Source organism: Nanorana parkeri, unplaced genomic scaffold (genome assembly GCF_000935625.1).
Source record: "Nanorana parkeri isolate BGI_ZX_2015 unplaced genomic scaffold, ASM93562v1 scaffold1288, whole genome shotgun sequence".
Taxonomy (NCBI): Eukaryota; Metazoa; Chordata; class Amphibia; order Anura; family Dicroglossidae; genus Nanorana; species Nanorana parkeri.
Window position 1 is genome coordinate 454,097 of NW_017307556.1, and position 25,199 is coordinate 479,295.

At 41.0% G+C, this 25,199-nt stretch overlaps 1 protein-coding gene across 1 annotated transcript in view; it reads right to left on the bottom strand.

The window, feature by feature from the left end:
- Positions 1–9,851, bottom strand: part of ANKK1 (ankyrin repeat and kinase domain containing 1) — a 65,165-nt gene extending 55,314 nt beyond the window's left edge. The window contains exon 1 of the mRNA XM_018569102.1: positions 9,623–9,851. Within this exon, the coding sequence (XP_018424604.1) occupies positions 9,623–9,807 (185 nt within the window). The 5' untranslated portion in view covers positions 9,808–9,851. The remainder of the gene's footprint in view (positions 1–9,622) is intronic.
- Between the last annotated feature and the right edge of the window lie 15,348 nt (positions 9,852–25,199).

The window sequence follows — 25,199 nt, forward strand, 5'->3', positions numbered from 1 at the left end:
TTATTTATTTATTTTCTGTTAGAAATACAGACGTATGTAGAAGCCACAGATTGTCATGGTGATAGAGCAAGAGTTGATACATCATTCTACGTGTTCAGATACAACAATTAAATAATCCTTCTTATCAGCTTTTCTCATAATTGTTATCCCTTTAGGATATTAATTACTCACACCTAGTGTTTCATTGTTAAACATTTTAGTAGAAACAATCTCAGGATCAGTTACTCATGTTTTGTTTTTTAATGCATGTTGAGTGCATACACTTTTGTACAATTATTATGACTTTCATACAATAAACAATGTTACAACTCTATACAGGAACTAGGTAATTGACATAAAACACACACTGTTATACATTCTCAAGCATATTTTTTCACTAACGTTACAGGCCCACACCCATTGTTTGATGCAGTTCGTTATCACTAAGGTATATTAAATAATTACAGAATTCAATAATCTAGGCATTACAGGAAGTATGATCATTAGCTGTTTTATTTTCCTTAATAATAAATAACCAATACACAAATATTCTCCTTCATTACCCTCTTTATAGCTTCATCTTTCAACACAGAAGCCTCTCTGGGCAGCCATGTAATGTTGGAACATTTGTCTCACATGCTGACATTTTCCTCCTCAGGCAGTCTCTAAGCCACAAGAATAAGCTCCAAACTTACTTTACTGCCTTTGCCAGTGACAGACTTTAACATTCAGCATCCTCCTAGACTTGGAGGAACCAATTGTCTCTACCTAAAATTCTGACTTTTTATTACTATTGTCCTGACACAGTGTATGTCCCTTCAAATCACACATATATTAAATAGTCATTTCAGAGCTGGTGTGCCCATTGCATTTTTCAACCAGAAGGCAATGTAAACATACTTTTTAGTAAGTTTTGAAAGCAGGAACAGATAGGTAAACCCGCAGAAATTACCAGTTAAAATGATTCTTGCCAGCTGTGTTCCTTAACTAAACAATATAAAGTATTCCCTTGCAGGAGGTACATCTAGCACAACACATTTCCAGACCTAGGCTTCCAAATTAAACATCTACAGCAATTCTTCATCCAAATTCTACATCCAAAATTTACACCTCTTGCTCTAACATGCCACAATATACATGTTTGCATATAATATATATCAGTCTTGCATCTAGGTTCTGAAGGGTTACAACTAAATGAAAATAAAATCATCCACTAGTATATATGAGACCTAATCGCAGGTCAGTGTATACCAAAATATTTTTAACTTTAGGGTCACAGCAAAACCAGTAAAGGCACTTTACATACTCATAAATTTCAGTAGGGTCAAACCAAGATGTTTGTATTGTTTCAATGGCTATCTTTTTTGAGGGTACCCAGTAAAAATAGGCAAATACTATTTGTTCTGTATTTCTGATTTTCGGAAAATCTATGATGTCCGAGCATGACTTTCTATAAGCTATCCAGATGTCCCAACTTTAGTGGAAAAAAAGGCTACAAATAATTTGAACCACGGGTTTTCAAAACAAAAGAGTGAAATCGTATGTGTGCTGTTAGGACGTGACTTGGATTATGTCTAATACTGCAATCTTATGTAACCCAATCAGAATTTGTGATAGTGTTTTTTTAATTTTTTTGTTTAGTTCACAGAACTCTGTACAAGCATCAAAATACAGTAAGGACTGTTAAAGTTATACTCTACTGGTAATGGTAACACTCTGGGTGGGACAGTTAAACAAAGGGTAATAAAAAGGATTAGCCAGTCTAAACTTTGATCCTTTCCTTTAGCAAAGGCCATATGGCCAACTCTGTATTATATTAAATATGTTAGTAGCACTGTAGTGAAATGCTGGTACAGAAATTTCTCCAGTAAAAGGAGAAAGAAAAAGTTATTCAACCTTTCTAGTACACTTTATTTTTCAATCCCAGCATAACTTTAGGGTCAATTTTTCAAGATTGTTAACATATGTCCTTGCATGCTTTGTTAGTCATGAGCTGAATCTGTTCTGGAAAGTTGGACTGCATTCAGAGGATGAAACTCAGGCTTCCCATTAATGGCAGCTGTGAAGTGGAAAGTGGTCCAATGATTGCATCATTTCATGTAAGCCATTTGGCTAACTAAGCCTTTTTAGAATGGTGTGATTTAGTACAATACCTGGATCAGGTGAACTGACCCACTCATCCCTAGTTGCAGGGATGTGATTGGTGTGATTGGCCCTCCTTACCATCTTGTCTTGAATTGTATTGTGATTGCAATGTCTTCCTTATATTGTAAAGTGCTGCGCAAAATGTTGGCGCTATATAAATACTATGTACTATTAATAATAATAATAAAAATGATGAGTCTGGTTCCTAATAGTATGTAGCACCATTAAATGGAGTTCCAAATTCCTCATACTTACTATCTTACTTCAAAAGCATGCCAGCAGCCTTAAACCTTATGTTTTTATGGAAAAGGCAGTGTAAATGTCAGCACCTGCTGCAATCTCCTGGCATCAGCTGTAATACTTGCCAGGATGCTGTACTGATACATTTGTTCTCGGCACTGGTTGTTCAACCCTAACAATTTATAGTTACAAACACGGGTGATGAGAACCAGCTATTATAACAGTCTTCCTAAAAGTGATATTTTAGTTAAAGATGGAGCCAAATGAGATAGATTAGCCCCCTGGCTACTTATATGTCTTGGATTCTCAGTCAATAAGATCTCCCTTTCAGAGTTATCAACACTGTGTCTGTCCACCTTAAAATTGTGCACACTCTGTTCTGTTGCATCCTCCATAATTTAAAATAAATAAAAGTACAACAGGCAGAGTGGGAATGATGACAGCAGATGTGAAGGGCCAGGAACTCAATCAAACATAGAGATCTCCCCAGTACAGCCCTATAGTGATATATAAAATGTTTAAAAAAGACCTCCCTCCCCACCATAATAGCTTAAAAGTCAGCTTAAAAATATATTTGCTCCTTTTAAAATGTATAAAGAGTTGTATGTATATAAATCTACTGTTACCTTTGACACCCTCTCAAATGTTGACAGTCAAGTTTAAGATGGATTAACAAAAGCAAGCAAATGATTGTTTGGGCTTGGAAAATATCTGTGCATTGTTGTTAAATCATCTACCATTTTGTTGTTTGAGAAAACATTTTGTAATGATTATGTAATAATAAACTTTGCTTAATGATTAATGTATTTATCAAAATATCAGCCAACGCTACTGCATTTGTTTCTATGTACTGTTTAGTATAAAGAGAATTAAAAAAAGGGAATATGTTTACCATCATTTTATGTGTCCTTCAACTGCAATCCTGACAAGCATGTGTAAATACAGAACTCGTTCAACCTGCTCTTAGGATATCAGGAAACTTTAATTAAAACTCTGAGCATAACTGAAGGTAGTTTACTCTGCAGAAATGAGTGTCAATGACAACAGCTACTGTATGTTTATAAACACAGAGAGATAGCGGATTAAAACAAAAGACCATAATACGAAACTCAAATTCCATTGAAAAGTACTATTTAAATGACAGCAAAATAGATTAAAGGACAACTATGAGATGAGTGATTTCCACTCACCTCATAGTTCTAGCCGACCTGTGACAATGAGACTGTCACAGGTCGGCTCAGTAGATCGGGAGGTGAGCGAACACATACCGGCTTCACTCACCTCTCGATCCTGTCACGGCTCTCTGCCGTGAAAGGGGGAGGGGCTGGATTCCCCTCTCCCCGCTCCGATCTGCCAGCGCTGACTGGCGGCACGGACGCGGGAGGGGGCGGGTACAGCTGGCTCTGCCTCTAGATAGGCAGAGCCAGCTGTCACTCACGCAGCTGGGCGGATCTCGACATCGATGTCGGGATGCGCTCCGGCTGCGGCGTCTCAGTATACCGCGAGCTGTAGCCTCCACTCACATTTATATTAGGTAATAATGTCATATAGGATACTCCATATGAAGATAAGACATAGGAATCTATTCACGAAGCTGCCGAAGGATCTGGCCGAGCGGCCGGCCATTGGCCGGCCGACAGCCTGCTTCTGACAGCTGGGCGGAGCCAGCCATGACCTTACGGCTGGCTCCGGCCACTTGCAGAGAGATCAGCAGAGCCGCCGGACAATAGGAAACTATTGGGCAGAGCTGTCACTGCTAGCTCCGCACAATCGTGTTTTATTTACTTTTTTAACTTTTTTAACTCTTTTTCTGTTCTGCTCGGTCCCTGTGAGGGATCGAGCAGAACAGCCGAGCCGCTCAGCGGCATTCGGCTGTTCGGCATCTATGAGAATAGACCGAACAGCAGTGGGTAGCCTGCCGGAGGGTCGGCTCAGCCGATCCAGATGTTGGATCGGCTGAGTCGAATTCCTTCTGCACTTCGGGTCAGCCGAACATGCTGAGCATGTTCGGCCGACCTGAAGTCATGTGAAGCAAGCCGATGTACGGCTGATTTCAGCGGATGTACGGCTGAAATCAGCCGTACCAGCCTGAAGTGAATAGCCGAACAGTGTTCGGCTCACTTCACTTCAGGACGGTCATTCACTCGGCTGCCTACGGCAGCTTAGTGAATAGACCCCTAAGGATTCATTATACATAGTTCTGCAATGCGCAATTTTTTAATGAGGGGCAAAAGAGACACTCAGACTCTGCCAAATGTAATCTAACCTTAGGTGTGCTGTTTTGCGCTCATCACTTGCTCTAGATAATGTACAGTATATACTATATGGGCAAAAGTTTGTGGATCACTATTACACCTATATCAGCATGTTTTTTGTTAGACATCTTTTTTTTTTTTAAACAGGGGTATTAATTAGGCATGTCAATTTAATTTAGTTCTGAATGGATATTTGTACGAATTGCGATCCACCCAAATTTTGTTCAAACAAAACTAAATCGGACATGTGACTGTTCTCTGGCCAATCAGATTTTTTTGGGCTGGTATGGGTTGCAATACGGGCATAGTCATTTGACTTCCTGTTGTGGATAGTTTCAAAATGAAAATTCAAATGGACATGAAATCCAAAAAACAAACCGAATCGAATTTCGGATGTGAAATTTCAAAAACGAAGGAAATAAAAAAATCCAAAATCGATCAGAAATTAAATATTTTTTTTGTGGGGTTACATATCTAGAATTAACATAGCGTGCCCCCTTTTATGACTTAAACAGTCTCCACTCTTTTGGAAAGCTTTTTCACAAGATTTTGAAGTGTGGAAGTGGGTCTGTGGGAAAGTGTGCCCATTAATTAAAAAGAACATTTGTAAAGGTCAGGAACTGATTTTAGACAAGAAGACCTGGCTTGCCATTGGCACTCCAATATATCCTAAATGTGTTCATTATGGTTGAGGTCAGAGCTCTTTGAAGGCCACTTGATTCACTCAAGCACCAAATTTGTCAAACCATGTCTTTATGAAGCCCGCTTTATGCACAGATGTACAGTCATGCGGCAGCCCCAAGGTTATAAGCACGCAATTGTCTAAATTGTATGCTGCATGATAACTGGTGGCAAAATCGCAGCAAAACGCAATGCACCGTGTTCCAGATCTGGTCCAGAAAATTTGCCTAAGGGAAGAGGAATGCAGCAGTGACATGGGAGGCCACTGGCTGGTCAATTCTACTGGCATTCCTGCAATGAAAAATATTTATTTTAGGCTCTAAATAATTGAACTCATTAAAACAAACTTGTGCTTCACCCATGCATTTAGCAGTGGTTTATTGAAACATTTCTAGACATTGACATACTTTGTGGAAATATATTACTTTATATAATTTCCACCTGCATGCTTTTTAAAGGAAGATGCCAGATATAATCTTAATTTCAGGCTGCGGTTTTTTTTCAATTTTTTTCTTCATTTGGTTGCATTTGGGGTTGAAATTAGGTGTGATGGAGCCCCTTTACAAAACTGTTAAGATGCATCCCTGTCTATTTTATCCCCATCTCGAAAAAAAATGAATCTAGCACTACAGAACACTATGGGGTTTATTCACAAAGCTGTCGAAGGATCCAGCCATAGCTTCAGCTGATCCTTCGGCTAGCTTCGGTTACGGGAGGCCTTCGGTTCAGTAGAACCAAAGGGCTGCTGTACAGGATATTCATAATAGCCCGTATAGCTCCCAAAGTTGGCCGAGCGGGTCAGCTGAGCCGAAGGCATTTGCTTCAGCTCGACTGAGCCGAGGTTAAATCCGAAGCGGGTTGAACGGCTACGCTGACTTCTCAGTGTGTACTGACAGTACAGCGTCTCCTGGTTACCTATTAACCAGGGGATGCTGAACTGTCATGAGAGCTCAGCGGGGCTGGTCTTGATATCACGGCAGCTCCGCCGAATTCTCATTGTAATGATAGATCAGCGTCCCCTGGTTACCAGGTAACCAGGGGATGCTGATCTGTCATTACAATGAGAGCTCAGCGCAGCTGGCAGTGATATCAAGCAGGGGACGCTGATCTGTCATTACCATGAGAGCTCAGCAGAGCCGGCTTTGATACCACCTCCGGCTCCGCCGAGCTCTCATTGTAATGACAGCTGACCCGAAGCCAGCTGAAGCAATCGGATGTATGGCTGATTTTAGCCGATGTACGGCTGAAACCAGCTGCACAAGCCTGAAGTGAATACCTGAACAGCGTTCGGCTCACTTCACTTCGGGTCGGTTATTCACTCGGCTGCCTACGGCAGCCGTGTGAATAACCTCAACAGTGTTTTGTATAGCATTCATACACATGTTCCCAAATTATGTAAGCTTTAATTTTAGACAAATTATTTCACTAACTGCATAAATCACTGCAAAGCTAGACATCTCTGGCCCTGCATGCTTCTGGGCCCCATAGCAGTTGCATAGTCTTCTGTGGATATACATTAGTTAGTACAGTGACAATTATTCATTCTCATGTATTTTCTTTTTGGAAGTTAACTATTTTGTGAAAAACAGTAGCCCGTGTATTCACTTATAATGAGCTGTACTTGTAAAGACAAAGTTAGCCTGCAAAAAGTAGTGCCCTCTACCCAAGGGAATTGCCATAGAACTATGCTGATTTCCTATTCATAGCCTGCATCTCATTAAGGTCCTGGCTAGTTGTTACTGTATTTTTCTTTTCAATGTAATCCATGTCAATCATAGCATCCAGCAATGTTAATCCAGCATCAGTCATTATGACACATTGCCTGCGGATGTGTACACTCTGTATGTAAATTGACATCAGGTGGACGAGGGTGACGGCAATGACCAAATGTTCATGCTGGATTTACCTCTCTGGATGGCAATGATTCATGTGGATTACTTTGCTGGACGTAATGATTGACGTAGAATTACTTTTGGGGACATTGTTAAAAAAAGCAGGTAAATATGGGTTTGCGTTTTATTTTATTAAGATTTAGTGTATGTTTATTTACTTTTAACTATTTGTGGAAATGAGTAAGAGGTAAAAATGGACTCATGTACCCTTTCCCTGGGAGGGAGTAGATATCTGGTCACCCCTTAATATAAAAGAGACTACTAAAGTCTGCCATATGTCCCTCCCATATTACTCCTTTTTGAGACACCAAAAGGTAGTGAAGAGGTCTTTGTCATTCAACATTGGGACACAGACAGGGCCGGTGCAAGGATTTGTGCCTACACAGCCAGCTGCTTCAAAAATGTTTTTGAAAAGGTTAGAAAAAAAAACATTTTCGGTTTTGGCCTGACCTTTTGTTTGAGTTTTGAAATTTTCATTTATCTGATTATCTTTTACTTTTAATTAACTCTCTTTCCTGGCCTCACAGGCTGCATGCCTTGATAAGGGTCTGCTTGGAATATTAAGGGGAACCCCACACTTTTTTTATGATAAATAATTGTAAACTTTATTTGACTCTGGTATAAAACTTTATATAGTTTATGGTAATAGGCCAACTTTGACTGGCACCAAGTTTATTGGTGAAGGTGTCCCTGTTCTTGCTGAATATAGGTGATAGTGCAAGGTGATTTTTATGCACACTGTTTTTGCTCTTAGTTTTTTTTGTGGGGGGGGGGGGGGGGTGTTTTGTAAAGGGATTTCTGTCAATAGATGCAGCAGCATGCAAAAGGCAGCTACCAGAACAGATTGCCAACAAAAACATTGCTGAGTTTTGACCATAACAATCTTAGCTTAAAAAGGACATATAAACATAAAATAAAAATCAAGAAACCTTCAAAAGAAACAAAAGCACCAAAATACCACCTTAAAACCAAAGTCCACTTTTTTAAAAGCAAAACCTTGCATCAAAAAAAAAGCAGTTTAAACTAAAAATTACACTATTAACATGCAATAAAAACCAGCACATCCCCACAATAAATGAAAACCTAAAAATATTACCCCCGAAGCTTTGCTGCAAAAAAAACCAACAAATTTTAACCTAAAATGAAGGCTCTAGCAAAATAAAACAAAAATAATATAACCCCAAAGTACTGAAATTTAAAAAAAGGTCCCTATCCTTTCCTACAGCAGCGTATTGACACTATGGCTGCCCTGGATTGCCCCCTTTTAAAGTTAGGGGGCTGGCACATAACTAAGCCCCCATTATTGGTCCTTCTAAGCCAGATGACCAGTTCAAGGACACTTCCAGTGCATTATGGTTACACAGGAATTCAGCCCATTAAAATTTCCATAACTTTCCAGGGGCCCATGAATCTTAAACATGCAGGATTCACTTTGAACCCATGGCAGCACCGAATGTGAACCTCATCCCTACTCCTTAGTTGTCTCTCTTTTTGGTTTGTTATAGTATTATTATTATACAGGGCCAACATTTTGCGCAGCGCTTTACAAAATATGGAAGACATTACAATTACCATACAATTCAAGACAAGATGGTAAGGAGAGCCCTGCCCATGAGGGCTTACAATCTAAAAGGGAGAGAGAGAGAGGGGGAGAGAGAGAGAGAGAGGGGGAGAGAGAGAGAGAGAAATCAATAAATGTGTTATACTGCAGTAAACCTTTCTTTCAACCTCTAAATTATAATTGGGAGTGTGGCATTGGTGTGCTTTTTGCTCATATACTTTATGCTTAAAGGAGTCCCTCTTTCTTATCTCAAAGAATTAGGAGGTATGAGACTGTTATTACAAGTTTTTTGTTTGTTAACGCATAGGGGGAAATTTATGAAAATGGGAGCAGACAAACTCTGCAGCAGTTCTGCATGGAAGCTGATCAGCTTCAATTTTTCAATTTCAAAGCATAACTGAACACAGAGAGAGAAGAGCTAGTTTGTTTCTATGGGCAACTGCTTCAGATTATGTCTGCTCCAGTTTTGATACATTTCCCCTGTTGCACCTCTAAAGGACATTGGGGGGAATTAATCAAAACTGAAGCAGACAAAATATTGAGCAGATTTGCAGTGCAACTAATCAGCTTCTATCTCTCATTTTCAAATCTCAACTGAGCAAACTGAAGAGAAATTCTGATTGATTGCCATGGGCAACTGCTCTAATTTCTGTCTGCTCCAGTTTTGATAAATTCCCCCATTGCATATTATAAACAGTCAGAAAGATATCAAAGGCATTTAGTTGTTTATAGCATGAAAAGAAACAGTTCACTTGAAATTCAGGTTCTGCTGGATGAAATGCAGTTCTAACACAAGCACAACATTGTTTAGGTCTATACAAAGTGCAAGATATTCATATAAACTTTTCAGTCACTGCATGAAGTCTTACCTCTCAAGTTCAGGGTCCCCATGGGATGATGAACATTTCACAGCATAGATGGACCACCATTTTTTGTGTCTGACTTTGTAGACTTTCCCAAATCCACCAAAAGCAATTACAGTCCAATCATTCTCAAAATCTTCTTTCTTAAATTGAGTCAGGTTGCTGATATGTTCACCTCCGGCACCAGCCATGGCAGCAGAGTGAGAAGCATACAGCTTCTCTTGTACATTTGGTCAGACTTGTATCTTTGTTGGAGTGTGTTGTGTGTTTTTAATAGCCTTGCTTCCTGGTTGAGAGCTACCTGTGTTACACATAGAAGGAGGGCCCAGCATTGCAAGGCAGGCAGAATTCCATACTATAATGATACTTGCATTTAAATATCAATTTCACAATCCCCAGGTATGTTGAATGTGCAGTTTACAACCTCTCAAATAATAGTTTCTCTTGTTCTTTAATCCTTCCATTAAAGAGACATGTTGAGAGCACTGTGAAGATGACTCATGGATTATTTTATAGACAACTTTCCCTTGCTAGGATGGGGTTAAGCATTTTCCCCAACAGGTATACCTCATCTCTCTGTTAATTAGCATGCACCTGATATAGTGGCAGTGAAAGCTCAGAGAGGGAGGAGAGAGAGACCAAGGCTACACCGGCTGGATGCAGACACAGACTGGAGAGCGTTTGAATATCTGTTGAATAAGGTCTGGTTAAAATTACATATGATACAGACTGTGATTGTTTGTGCATCTTGTTTTGTACTGGATGTCGGAATAGCCACTCCAGTAAGAAGTAGTGAGGGAAACTACCTTCAGTTAGCCTCCCTCAGAGGAACCGAGCAGAACAGAAAAATAGTTTAAAAAGTCCCCAAAAAAATATAAAACCATTGTGCGGAGCTAGCAATGACAGCCAACTCCGCCCAATAGTTTTCTATTGGCCGGCGGTTCTGCTGCCGTCAAAAAAAACGAAAGAAAAACTCTCCCGGGCACTCTGGGAGTCTCCCGCTCCCGGCCGCCCAGGAGAGAAACACTGATTTTTCTTTTTTTTCTTTATTCTGACATGGAGCCGTCTCAGAATAGAAAAAGAAAAAGTGTGGCCCATTGGAATGCATTGCTAGATTCCTATTGGCTATTTCAATTTGCAATAGCCAATAGTAAACTAGCATTGCACCCACCCTCTGCTGCAGTTCTCCATCAGGTCCATCAGCACAGGGTGGGTGCAATGCAATAGGCAAAGGATTGGCCGAAGCTACGGCTAGATCCTTCGGCTGCTTCATGAATAGACCCCATTGTTGTACCGGCCACTCTCTCTCACTGGTCTTAAGGTACAGGACCCAGGAAAATGGAAGAAATTGTGAAAGACCTGGTACAAGCTGTTACTGTACAAAGACCTGGTACAAGCTGTACAAGCAGGAGACTGACAGACAAGCCGCTGCAGTATAGCAAGAGACTAACAGGCAGGTAGCTGCCTCAGCTGCAGTGCAACAAGAGTCCAACCGCCTCCTAAAGAGATCCTAAAAGAGATCCTAGATCACATGACTGCCCAGGGATCTTCTAACCCACCAGCAGGTGGGGTGAGCCAGATAGGCGTCAGAAGTTGTCTACAGAGAATGACCCCAGATGATGATGTGGAGACTTATCTGCTGGCGTTTGAACGGACAGCCAACAGGGAAGGCTGGCCTCTAGAGCAAAGGGCTGGAATTATTGCTCCCTTTCTCCTGGGAGAAGCACAAAGAGCCTATTTTGACCTGGAAGAGGAGGCTGCTGCGGATTACTCCAAACTGAAAAGTAGAGATCCTGGTCCAGCTTGGTTGGACGGAAACAGTAAGGGCCCGGCGCTTCTACAATTGGAGGTTTGAAGAAGGGAAAGCCCCCAGATGTTTGACCTAATTCATCTGGCTTTGGAAATTGCTGCTGGAAGCTGTTTTGTTTAAAAAGGGAAAATACCCTATTGATGGAAAGAGACTTTCTATGTTTGCTCACAGTAAATCTGCATATACTGCCAGTTGCTGACTGTAGACCAGTGACTTTCTTATATACACTGAGTGGCCAGATTATTATTACCACCTGATGTTTGTAGGCAAATTAGCTATAATTTCGCGCTGAAGTTGCTAGAGGGCCAGACCATTATAAATAGGGAAGCAGGTTGTTTACCAGGACAGTAGAAGTTATTTTTTTCTGAAGATATGGGTAAACAACAGCCTTTGAGCGTGGGATGATTGTTGGCGCTCTGAGCCATGGAGCGAGTATCAGCAAAACAACAGAATTCGTTAAATGTTCAAGAGCAGCTGTTGTTAAAGTGTTTAAAGACTGGACTGTCAGCCGAAAATCTTGGTCTGAACGTGCGAATTGTGGCCATCAGCAGAGAGTGGCAAGACTGGTACAAGACAACAGAAGGGCAACAGTGCAGTGTCAGATTCCTCGCATCACCTTTCAACATCTCGTGGAGTCACGAGGCGGCCCAATCAAGTCATCTTGTGGAGTCATCTCGTGGCCCAACGAAGTACTGATGGGGGTGGTCATAATAATCTGGCCACTCAGTGTACATGCTGTCTGACCCAGCTCCTGATCAGGATGCCCCTGGGCCAATGGACTAAAAGTAAGGGAATCGGAGAGGAGACAGCATAATAGACTTTAGGAGGTGGGGGAGTAATAAAAGAAAAAGAGGACGAATGTAAAGTACTTGTGAGGGTGAGAAAGAAGTGGAGCCTGGAGTGGAACTTGAAACTTATGGTCAGGATCTCTGGGATGCTGGTGGGATAAAAGCAGACAGAGAAAGATTAAGAGTGGAGGGCTTTGGGACAAAGAAAGTCACACCTTGCAAAGAACAACAGACACAGCATAAATGGATAGAAAACCAGATTGAAAGCCCTGAAGTACTAAAGAAGGGTATTTGTAAATGTACAGGGTAAAGAAGGATGGCACACTGTACCTGGTGTCCCAGTGATTAGGTATTATACAAGTGTACACTGATTTGAATGATGGGGGAAATAGATGATGGTACAGATAAGGCTGGGGTGCCAATGCATATCTCCTCACATCTTCACTCTGTCCTAAAAGCAACTTGAGCTCTGACTTTGGACTTAAGCCCAACCCACAATGACGCATTATCCAATCAGAATGCTTGAATGGCCACTAAAGTGTTCTTAATGGATAATATACCAGGAGAAGGTGATAAATAGCTCCAAATAGGGAAGGTGCCATTTACTCAGTATTCTGTATTTAGAGACCAGATACCATGAACTATATGGGCAGTTGAAAAAAATATGCATGTTCACACATTTTCTTTTACAGCATAATTGCTGCACATTTATAGATCTTTAGAATTTCAAAAGTAGATGATGAAAAAAAAAATACAATAAAATGATACACAGAATAAAAGAATACCTTACAGCATGCATGATATATTCAATTTCTATATGGTTATAATGACCTTTTTTAATTCAAAGATGATCTCCAAATGCCACATACCAAAAGAAACATCTGTGACGGCTGAAAATAAATACAGCCTCACACAGCAAAACAAGTGCAAACATTACATTCTGCTTCAGTCTGCCAATACAAAATATTTTGGCAGCAAATAACAACTCTCTCAAAGATTTATAATACTTTTTGTAGGCATGTCATGGCACAAAACACAATTATCTTTCCTTGTGGTTTCTATAATGTGATTATCCACAGGCTATGTGATTCTCGTTTTAATTTTAGACCTTGATAAACTGAAAAAAGAGACAAGATATATTCAAAGTAAATACAGATTAACTGTGAATAAATTAAGTTATTTTAATACATGGGTCATTAACACCTATTCTTTTAACTTGGTTTATTTTTTTTATATAAAAGATCTGTTGTGAATCTTGACTGTCAGCTATCAGCATTGTATAGAATATATAGCCTGTACCAAAATTCACATTTATATTTTGTTTTCTATAGTATAGAGCTCTAGTGGAGGGGTTCCTGCTGGTCCCAACCCTGGATAAGCAGTGTTAGCTTTTCATGAGTTGGTTGAATATTGTTTAGGTTTTGGAGGGTTATTTAACACAAAAAAGCACCCCTTATGATGTCCTAGTGATGGAGCCTACCAATCTACTCTGAAGGGAGAGAAACCTATGTCTGTACCAGGCAGTCAACTCAACTCTCTGTGACATCTATACAGAAGTGAGGTTTCATAATATGGGAAGAAGGTTATGTTATAGTAACAATGATATAGCATGGTGGAGTCTTCCAAAGTGCAGTGCTACTAACATGACGGTCTTTCCCAAAGTGCAGTCAGGGCCGGATTCCTGACAAGGCCACAGAGGTCCAGCCTCTGGGCGGCAGGGAGCAGAGGGGCAGCACAGGTTTGAAGTCTCACGATGCTCGGAACATTGAGTTCCGGGCGGTAATTTGTTTTCTACATTTAGCCCTGCTTTGCACAAGCAGGGCTATATGTAGAACGGGGAAGCCGATTGTTTCTTTACAAGTGATCTTGGCGATCTTGCCAAGATCACTTGTAATTAGACTGCAGCCAGTCCGTCCTCCCCCCGCCCCTCCGCTGCACCTACCTCTCTGCATGCTGGCTCCGTCCTCCCGACTCCGTCTCACGGCTCTGTCTTCTCCTCGCTGGCCACCGACGTCTTGAGGATGGAGAGCGGTGAGCAGAGCGGCAGGGTTAAAAGTAGCCCTGCAGTACAAAATAATAATAAAAAATAATTATAAATAAAAAATGAATAAGATAAAAAATAAAAAGTAAAAGATGACAAGATAAATTAAAAAAAAATAAAGTGATGAAGTTAAAAAAAAAGAGACAATAAAAAAATTCAAACCAACCATGCCACCCCTGCTATCTGGTTGGCATTCTCCATGGGGGGGCGCATTGCGGAACCCGGCCTTGGGGCAGCAGGGAGAGTAAATCCGGTCCTGAGTGCAGTATTACTAATATGATAGCATCTTCACTTCATGGAGTGGCAGAGCCTCTGGGCTACCAGACAACAGGGTGGCCTGACTGAATATCAAGCTCTTTATTCGATGGATTAGTTAGTGGGATACCACATCCAGTTTGACAATATCTACTGAGAAAATATGAATAGCAAACTTTTAAGGTACCAAATAACAATGCTATATGGTAAAATTGAGAAACCTATTGTTACATATTAATTAAAATCACAGTAGCAAGTGCATAGATGAAATTGCTCCCTTAAAAAGCATGTGCTTATCTGACTATTTGCAAGATCTAACATCCAACATGCCTTACCTCATCATCTTAACACGTTTCACAGAAGGATCAGCTTCTTCAGGTGCTTGTGAGATGTTCTAAAAACACATAATATACAATCATCAATGTCTATGTAACAAAATAATATTTATACATCACAAATTCCAACAATTGTTCATAGAAGGAAATTACCTGGCAACACAGCAACACTTTCTGGTAAAAAAAATCAAAGAAGCAAACAAACAAAAACATGATTACCGTACCCATCCTCTGCAAACCTTGGGTAAATTAGATTTTATAGTTTTTGTGAAGCAATGGATAATATATCCACCCATGGAATAAAACACACTACCTTTTCAAATACCTTGACAAACAAGCCACTACTACTGTTTACCCAAGCTGTTTTCATCAGTATTGGATGTGGCCTTATGGTGGTGATCCTATAAAGATTATCAAGCAATATGATTGCTTTGACACAACCGTATAGCAATTATCTATTGCATATGCTGAGAAAATTACAACAAGCATTATATGAAAGTGAATGCAATGGATTAAAATGCACAGTCTATACTTTATTCTATATTGCTAATTTAGAGACAATAGTTAATTTTCCCATGAGCTCTAATTAGTAGCAATTCATGTGCTTTGAGAGGAAACAAATACAATCCTGCACTCTTCTGCGAAAATGTTCAGACCTTTATTAGTGATTTATTCACCACAACTCGGTACATAGTTTTCCTGACAACTAACGGCAGTTTTGTTTGTCCTCAAATGCTTCTTCCTTCTTGATTAGTAGACCCCACTACCATGAGAAACTTTATATAACTTACAGAGTTACAATTTGTGTAATGAGCAGCAAAGTTTAGGCCAAGCCAGAAAAAAAAATGTGTACTTTGAATTGCTTATTGCTAAGACCTGAAATCATTCTTATTCGTGGCTCAAAGCAATTTAAAGTAAGTGCTACAGGTCATGACACTTTTAAAAAAAAATATCTGTTGCAGCACTAATAAGTAGCTGTGCATATAGAATTAGAAAAAAAATGATACACTTGCCATTTACAGAGAAGCAAGAATCCTGTTAGCAGTGGATCATTAAAGGTATATATAGTGTATGCATATAATACCTCCCCGTGTTCTTCCTGCCCCTTAAACAACATACAATTAAACTTTTTAAATGTTTTTTTTAAGAAATCCCTGTTTTAAGACCCATTGATGTCATCACTGAGTCTATCTGCTGCTCTGAGTTTGGCTAGAGAGACCGACAGGCTCCTGTAAATATCACAGCTTTCTGTCTCAGATATTTTTCAAATGAATTACGTATATGGAAAAACACTTCCCCAGGATCTCTTTAAATGCGGCTGCTTCTCCCTGCTGGTCACTGGGTTCTGCTGATTCATTGACTTAGAATGATGGAGGTTGCTCAGACAGGAAATGAAGGCTGAGGTTCAAGTTTAAAGGGAATTGAGAGTATTTGGTTTCAACAGAAGAGAAGGCTTGCCAAAAGCGTATCTTGTTTCTTTTCTTTCCCTTTTCTATGAAAAGTAAGAAGCTGGTTCATGGCAGGCCCATTAAGTACCCTGTCCCCCTGGCCTAAGCACTGTTACACAAGGTGGTCATGTATAGCCCTGTATCTAACACTTCAGGCTTGTACAGCTGATTTCAGCCGTACATCGGCTGAAATCAGCCATACATCAGCTTGCTTTGTGTGGCTTCAGGTTGCCCGAACATGCTCAGCATGCTCGGGCGACCCGAATTGCAGGAGTTCGACTCAGCCGATCCAACATCTGGATCGGCTAAGGCGAACCTACTTGCTGCTATTTAGCCTATTCTCATAGGGGCCGAAAAGCAGTGAGTGAATAGCTGAATGCCGCTGAGCGGCATTCGGCTTGGCTATTCTGCTCGGTACCTCTGTGGTACCGTGCAGAATAGAAAGACAGTTTAAAAAAGTAGAAAAAAATAGAAAATGATTGGGCGGAGCTAGCAGTGACAGCTAGGTCTGTTTTCTATTGGCTGGGACCAGCTGTCATTACAATGAGAGCTTGTCGGAGACGGCGGTGTGCCGGCTCTGCTGAGTTCTCATGGTACTGACAGATCAGCGTCCCCTGGTTACAGAGTAACCAGGGGACGCTGAACTGCCAGTACCATTAGAGCTCAGCAGAATCGGCTTTCATATCACCTCCGGCTCTGCTAAGCTCTCATTGTAATGCAGGGGGGGAGAGCACCCCCCTGAAATGATGGCAGATAGCAGAGGAAGCAATAGCTTTTTTGCTATCTGCAAGTTTATTTATGTTTAGTATTCTGACAGCTGCTGTCGTCAGAATAATACAAAAAAAATCTGCATAGGAATGCATAGCTAGATCCTATTGGCTATTTCATTTTGCAATATCCAATAGCAAGCTAGCTATTGCACCCACCCTCTGCTGCTATCAATCACTAGAAGAGGACCTGATGGAGAACTTCAGGTCCCCTCTGCTGATTGACAGCAGCAGTGGGCGGGGGCAATAGCTAATTTGCTATTGGCTATTGCAAAGTGAAATATCAAATAGGAATGTAGCTATGCATTCCTAATGCTGTTTTTTTTTCTGACTGACGACGAACGGCGGCTCCGATGTCAGAAGAAAAAAAAAAAGACAGAGCAGGGAAAGGTTTCTTTCCGGGAGAAAGTGTTTCTCTCCCGAGTGGCCGGGAGCCACTATCTAATAGCGGGAGACTCCCGGAGCGTCCGGGAGTGTAATGACAGATCAGTGTCCCTGGTTACCTGGTAATCTGTCTCTGCAAGTGGCCGGAGCCAGCCGTGAGATAATGGCTGGCTCCCCCCAGCTGTCAGTAGCAGGCTGTCGGCTGGCCAATGGCCGGCCGTTCGGCCAGCTTCCCCTTTCACCTACGCTCAGTCGAGCAGAGGCATATGCCTTTGGCTCAACTTAGCCGCTCGGCCGACTCCGGGAGTGTCACGGTCTAGGGACCAGGGCACATGAGCTCCTGTGTTTGCGGAGTTGGTAGGAGTCACAAAGAGGCGGGATAAGTTTTCTCTGTATTATAAACAATTGCAATGTGTTTTTCCTGGAAAGCAATGTTTTCACTCTATTTTTGTTGCAGTGATATGTTTAAAATTGTTTTAAAACTAAGACATGATGTTAAAAAAATCCTGTAGAATTTAACTGTAAATGTCAAGTTTTGCCCCGCCCCCCTCCTACCTACCCATACGTGAACCTTAAGAGTTGGGAAGGGCCAGCTTGACCACTAATGGAACAGTTAATATTTGCACATGGATCTAATGACTGTTTTGACAGGTTTTTTTTTAAGAAGATAACATCTTAGGGGTCTATTCACAAAGCTGCCGAAGGATCTGGCCGTAGCTTCGGCCGATCCTTCGGCTGGCTTCGGCCCCAGGACCAAAATGCTCTGTTTGTATTTCCTGAGATTTTGTAGGTTAAATTTATGTTAACTCGTTTTTCTGCAGCATGCAATTCTTGCATTTCAAAAAGAAGATAAAGTAAGTTCTTGATGCTGACATAAGATACTTTTACTTAAAAACATATCTTCACATTTATATTGTGTATTAGCTATTTTAATAGATGAAAATTTAGCACCAAGAATGTTTTAGTTTCAGGAAAAATGGATTATGAGGGTATTATTTTTAGATGTACATTTGTTTATATAGTCACAGTTTCAGTTACTGTACATTGTTATCAGAAGATCATCATTCTGCACCTGTTTTCATACCTTTTATTCATCTTTATTTATTCATCATATGCTATGTTGAAGTGGGGCCTGTTTAAAAAAGCAGTGGTATGACTGCATAGTTGCCATACCGCCACTGTGAAAAAAGCAAAAAGGAATAATCAGCACATTTCTAAAGCGCACTGATGTGCTTTACAAATGTGGCCTGGCTTGTTGGCTTCGGGACATTGAAGCCAATGGATTGCAGTAAAAATGAAAAGGAGTATTAAAATAAATAAATACAAAAAAACATGATGAGAGCCCAGTCATTTGACTTGTCAAAGTAGCACGACCACTTCACAAAGCTCTGCCTGCTACACGGAGCAAAGAGAACTCTGAGGTTTCACAGACTAGACACAAGGGTCTGATTTTCATGAATTGGATGGGCTGCAGTGTGCATAGCGTAGTGGTGCATAATGGAGAACCAAGAGTGATCTACACTCTCCGTTGTAAATTAATCTAATAGTAACATGCGCACCCCCACGTTATATTCAAGGGCTCATGATAATATATGGGAAACAAACATGAAATCAAGACAATACACAGACAACTAATGGGCAATCATGACACTATGCAGGCAACAATCAAGTAATCATGGCAATAGTCAAACAACAAATGGGAAATCATGACAATATGTGGGCAACAAACATACAATTATCACAATAGTCAGACACAAAAAGGGCAATCATGTAATATACATTTGCTTAAGAGAAATAAGGATGGGCTTTTAAGGTACCCAATCACAACATTCTATGTTATATCAAAGTACAAAAATGTATTAGCAATATATTTAAAAAAACTTAAATAAAACGTTATCATGTATACATCATGTATCATTTATCCTCCATTTATAAAATTGCCTCAAAAGTAGCTATCCCGACAAGCCATGGCTGAGCTTAGGAGAATTGCTGTATCTAAGGGTCGGACAAGGCTGCCTGGCATGTTACCATTATGTGAGTGTGCCTGCAGAGCCATGGAAAACACAACCCACAGCTTCACAGGAATCTATACATAGTGCCAATGTGTGAGATTGGTGGGGGGAGCAGTTCTGGCGCATCTTCCAGCAGACTGCACCTGGGGCTGACTTTGCATAATATTGGTGTATGCAAAAAACTCTCTTTAATCGAGTGTGAATGGGCGCAAATGTTTGTATGCCTATATTTAGTGTATCAGGCCAATCATCTTTAACTTAAGGCCCCGTTCCCACTGCGCGATATGCAAATCGCACGTTTGTCGCGCGATTTGCATATTGCGCGACATCGCGAGATTTGCCGCGCGATGTCGCGTTCAAGCTTGCATTGAGCAAGCTTGAATCGCGGCTAAATCCGCTCCAAAAAGGGTCCTGCTGTAGCGACACACGACCCGCGACAGCAGGACCCTTTGCCCCATTGGATTGCATTGGAGCGCGATATCGCGCGGTAATTTGCCGCAATATCGCGGGAATTACCGCGCGATAAATCGCTCAATGTGAACGGGGTCTAAGTGTAAACCAAAAATGTATTTTTCAGTATGTTTGTTGTCATGCCTCACTGCACCCAGTTTTCTTAAGCAAATCATTTGTTTGTGAATCTGTTGCAAAAATACCTGGAGAACCTGCCAGTAAGAACACTTCTTGTTGCAGGTTGATAACCCTAACCACTGCTTTGCGTTAGCAGCAGCATTGTCAGCCTGCCATGCTCATTATTATATTTGGTCATTGGGCAGCCTATCAGGTCTGCAGAAGACATCTACAGACCTGATCAACAGCCCAACAGATAGCTGAAGTCTGATTCTGGATAATAAATCGCACAACAAGAGGTAGAGCATGTAAATAATGTTCATTATGCATTTGAACCTAGGACATCAATGCTGCCAGGTAGGAATGCTGCCAGGTGTATCAATGACCTGCTTTAGGTTTTGCTGCTGGCATACAATTGAAATGATTTGAAAAGAGGACCTTTAAGGTGGCCATACACTCTACAACCATCGCAAGACTTTAGTCTTGCGATGGTTGTACAGGGATTTAAAAAACGTACGATCTGCCTATCTTGGACAGGCAGATCGCACTCTCGATCATCGCAAGCCCGCCCCCCTGAGGGGCGGGCTTCCGATGACCGCAATGCTGAACGGGCAGTGTGCGCGTGCGCACACCGGCCCGTTCGGCATTTGTCTTCCGAGCACCGTTCTAACCAGCCGAGAATCGTACGATTCCCGGCTGGTTTTCGAACATGCTGGTTCGACAGAAGACGTGCGACCGTACAGTAGAAACGGTCGCACGTCTCCGTTCACACTGCTCGATTAGAAGCATTTTTTATCATGCTGCAGACTTCTACATCCAGTTTGCAAAGCAACCAATTGTCTCAAAACACTTCAGTCAGATGAACTAATTTATGTAATTTCAGTACTAAATCCCTAGAATAAAATCAAAGTGCTCTGTACAAAAGAGCTTAGTAGCCATATGGAAAATGCAAAGCAGGGCTCAGTGTTGACGTGAAAAGGCATTCATGCAATCACATGAATGATCCCCTGTCATACATGTGTATACAATATTGTTTAAAATTCAAACACAATTCCTTCAAGTGAATCTGCATTCTATAAGTAAAGAGGAGCTCTGCAAAATTCATCCAGAGATCCAGTTGCAGTTCAGCATTGTATAGAGTGCCACATAAAATCTATGATATTCTGGATATTTTAGATATTTATTAAAGCATATCCTAAACGAGAACACAACTAAACATATTTCGCCACACTTGCAGCTGTTCTCCTTTAATGAGTGTTTTTATATAAAGGGTTTATTGGATTGGTATTAAAATGTATGTCTAGGCAAAAAATTCAGTAATTCAGAAATTCAGTAAGGACCCAACTTCTAACATTGAGCTGGCAACTCTGCCTCTGCGGCACTGAAATCCTGTGCAGTGTTGTCAATACTGACAAGTTCGCTGCTACAAGATTACAAACACCTGCTCTCCTCATCTTCAAACCATAAGGTGTCTTGTAGTCCAGCAAAGCAAAACTCAGGCAAGACAAATTCAGTGCAGCAGAAGCATCGTTGTCAGCTCACTTTTTGTAAAGTGTATGTCATGGGAAAATAAAAAATAAAACAAGGCATATTTAGTACATTTCTGTAATACTTACACATTTTAATTTCCAAAGATCAACTCCAGCCTCTCATTTTTTTCCACAAGTCCTCTCTTGTGTCACAAATGATTACTCATATAACACTTGTAAGAAAGATTTGAGGCAGAATGTTGAAACATTTACAGCGAAGAGCAGCAGCTGGCCCCATTAATGACATAACTGGGTCCCAAAACAGGTGTTTCTTGAAAAGGAAAATGATTTGCTTGAAAATGTTTAATTGCATGTTGGTCAGGCTGGGGGAGCAAGAGAATGTCATATATATGCACACTACACTTCAGTTTAAAAAACACTGCAAGTACCTGTTGATCTCACAGATATCCATTAAGCTTATAACTGCCTGTTTGGGGCTGACAACACAGGGGGTTATTCACAAAGCTGACGACGCTTCGGCTGACCCTTCGGCTGGCTACGGCCCCGGGACCCCTTTGGTTCAGTAGAACCGAAGGGATGCTTTACGGGCTATTCACTATAGATGGTACAGCTCCCGAAGTTGGCCGAGGGGCTCAGCCGAATTCGAAGCTGGCCAAACGGCCGGCCATTGGCCAGCTGAGAGCCTGCTTCTGACAGCTGGGCGGAGCCAGCCGCCATCTCACGGCTGGCTCCGGCCACTTGCAGAAAGAGATCAGCGTCCCTGGTTACCTGCTAACCAGGGACGCCGTTCTGTCATTTACACTGAGGACCCATCGGAGCTGGTTACCTGGTATCTGCAAGTTTACACAGTGACAGATTTTCCATCTGTTACTGTGTTTGTTACGAAAAAAGTTCATATGGTAAACCAGTTTCTAAGCATTTTTTTAACTCTGAAAAACTCTGAATAAACTTTAATTCATGGATCGGATCTTGAAGAGATCTACAATTGTTTTCAGTAGTTCATCTTAAATTAATTTGCACTGACCCCATGAAGGTTCATCATATATGCAATTTTGGTCTCTCTCACTACACACACAAGAAAAATAACATTTACTTTAATAACAGAAGACAAGTTAAAGAAAATATCAGTCTTTGGACGCCCATCTGTCATTACGATGAGAGCTTAACAGAACCGGCGGTGGTATCAAAGACGACTCTGCTGAGCTCTCATGGTACTGACAGTTCAGCGTCCCTGGTTACCTGGTAACCAGAGGACGCTGATCTGTCAGTACCATGAGAACTCAGCAGAGCCGGCTTTGATACCACCACCGGCTCCGACAAGCTCTCATTGTAATGACAGCTGGTACAATAGGAAACAGTTGGATGGAGCTAGCTGTCATAGCTCCGCCCATAGCTGCCCATAGCTGTCATAGCTCCGCCCAATCGTTTCCCCTTTTGTTTCTACTTTTTTAAAACTGTTTTTCTATTCTGCTCGGTATCACAGAAGGTACCGAGCACAATAGCTGAGCCGAATACCAATTCACTATTCACTCACTGCTGTTTGGCATCTGAGAATAGGCCGAACAGCAGCGAGTAGCCTGCCGGAGGATCGGCTCAGCTGATCCATATGTATGTCGAACTCCTTCTGCACTTCGGGTCGGCGAACATGCTGAGCATGTTTGGCCGACCAGAAGCCAGCCACAGCAAGCCGACATACGGCTGATTTTAGTCTGGTAGGAATTTTAAGGAGGAACCCCGACCAGAAAAATGGGGGGGAAAGGTGGGGTCCCCCCTAAAATTCCATACCAGACCCTTGATCCGAGCATAGGCCTGGCAGGGCCAGAAAGAGGGGGGATGAGCATTCGCTCCCTCCCATACCAGGCCACATGCCCTCTGCACTGGGAGGGTGCTTTTTCATGGTTGCCCTGGTCCTTCTAAGCTTAATGGTGATCATCTAAAGTCCATGAAATGCATTATGATTAAAAAAAATTGGTCCCCACAAATCTGTGTATAAATTCACTGGGACCGCAAATGTCAAACAAGTAGGATTTGTCTGAAATCTTTGGTAACGGTGAACCTGAAGCTCATCCTTAGTAGCCAGCATAACAATAGATGAGTCTCATACTTGCTTCTTGCTTCATTTGAGGCCTCCAATGGTAAGATTCTGCAATTCCCAGTGACCTATGTGCACTACAAAGCTAAATTGTGGTATCATAGTACACTGGTAAATTCTTCTTTATGTACAAGAGATAAATAACAAAAGAGTCCAGTCCAAGAAAGTAACACTTTTATATAAGCCTTGTTGGAGAATGTGGAGACATTTAAAAGGGAATAACCAATAACAAAGCTTTTATTGTTAGAAGTCCCCATTGCAATTCCACAACCACTACAAAAAGTGTGTACTCCACCAAGCAAAAATATAATTTTATTTTCCTACATGAGTGCTCTCAAATGGACAATTAAATTATATACAATTATTATTATTATTACATAGTATTTATATAGCGCCAACAGTTTGCGCAGCGCTTTACAATATAAATGTTCCCTTTCCCAATATTGTTAGCTACAGGTATCTTCAACATGACATATTTAAAAGTTACATAAAAGTAATGCACTGTTTTATGTAAACCAAACACCGAAATCCTAAATATAAACTTCATTGTCCTTTGTCACTTTCCACAGCTCATTGCCGAACATCAGCAAAGTCTTTTATATGGAGATTGTTTTCCAAATGAATATAATCCTACCTCTACGCATCACAGCCCTTGGCTTTGTCAGGACCTCACCGCCCGAAAAGCCACAAAATATTGTATGGAGATCATTTTCCACATTAAAATAGAAGAAAACCTTAACACCTAATATAAGCTTTATAATGTCAATTAGACATGTGCACAGAATAAATATAAATTTTGGATGAAAAGGGAAAAACCTTGTCATGCATTTCATTTGATGAAAAGAATAATCATACTGTTTTGGATTCGGAGGCAATTAACCTTTAATTCTGAAAGCGCACAATATAAAAATTAATTTGTGCGCCATATTGGCCAACGGCACATTTTGCACATCGGGTGATATATGGGCCCTGTCATCTTGAACACAGCAAGATGGCAGGGCCCATACAAAACAAAATAATATATGCCAGAATAGTTTTTCATATATTTGGGCTTATAATAATTTGTTATTTCGCATTTGGACGAACTGCCATATTAACAAAATTTCCTGATTGAGCAAGTTTGTCCGAATCCGAATGCACAAGTTTAATGTCAATGGAAAGTTGTTTTTAATCTTTCAAAATCTGCAACTTTCCTTAAAAAATTGCCTGGTGATCTTGTCATAAAAGTCCTTGTGCAGACACTTCCTCCACTCTGTTTTTGCTGTCTTGTTTAGCTGCACTGTTGTCACAACATGCACCCTTGGTAAAGATTACAAGTGGTCGGACAGACACACATTTCTCCGTCATGATCCACCACTGTCACTGTAATTAGCAGCCTAGATAAAATGATGTGTAGTTGACACTGGAGCTAGGGCATGTACACAAAAATTAGCTGAAAGAGGAGATCAGCAGAACTGAGATGAAAAAAAGGATCAAATGTTAATACTTTATGTAATTTTATGGGGAAAAAACACTGCAATTGTTTATAATACACAATGCTTTATGAACCTAAATGTCACCCAATTAGAATTTTAATATATCCCTACCTCCATTT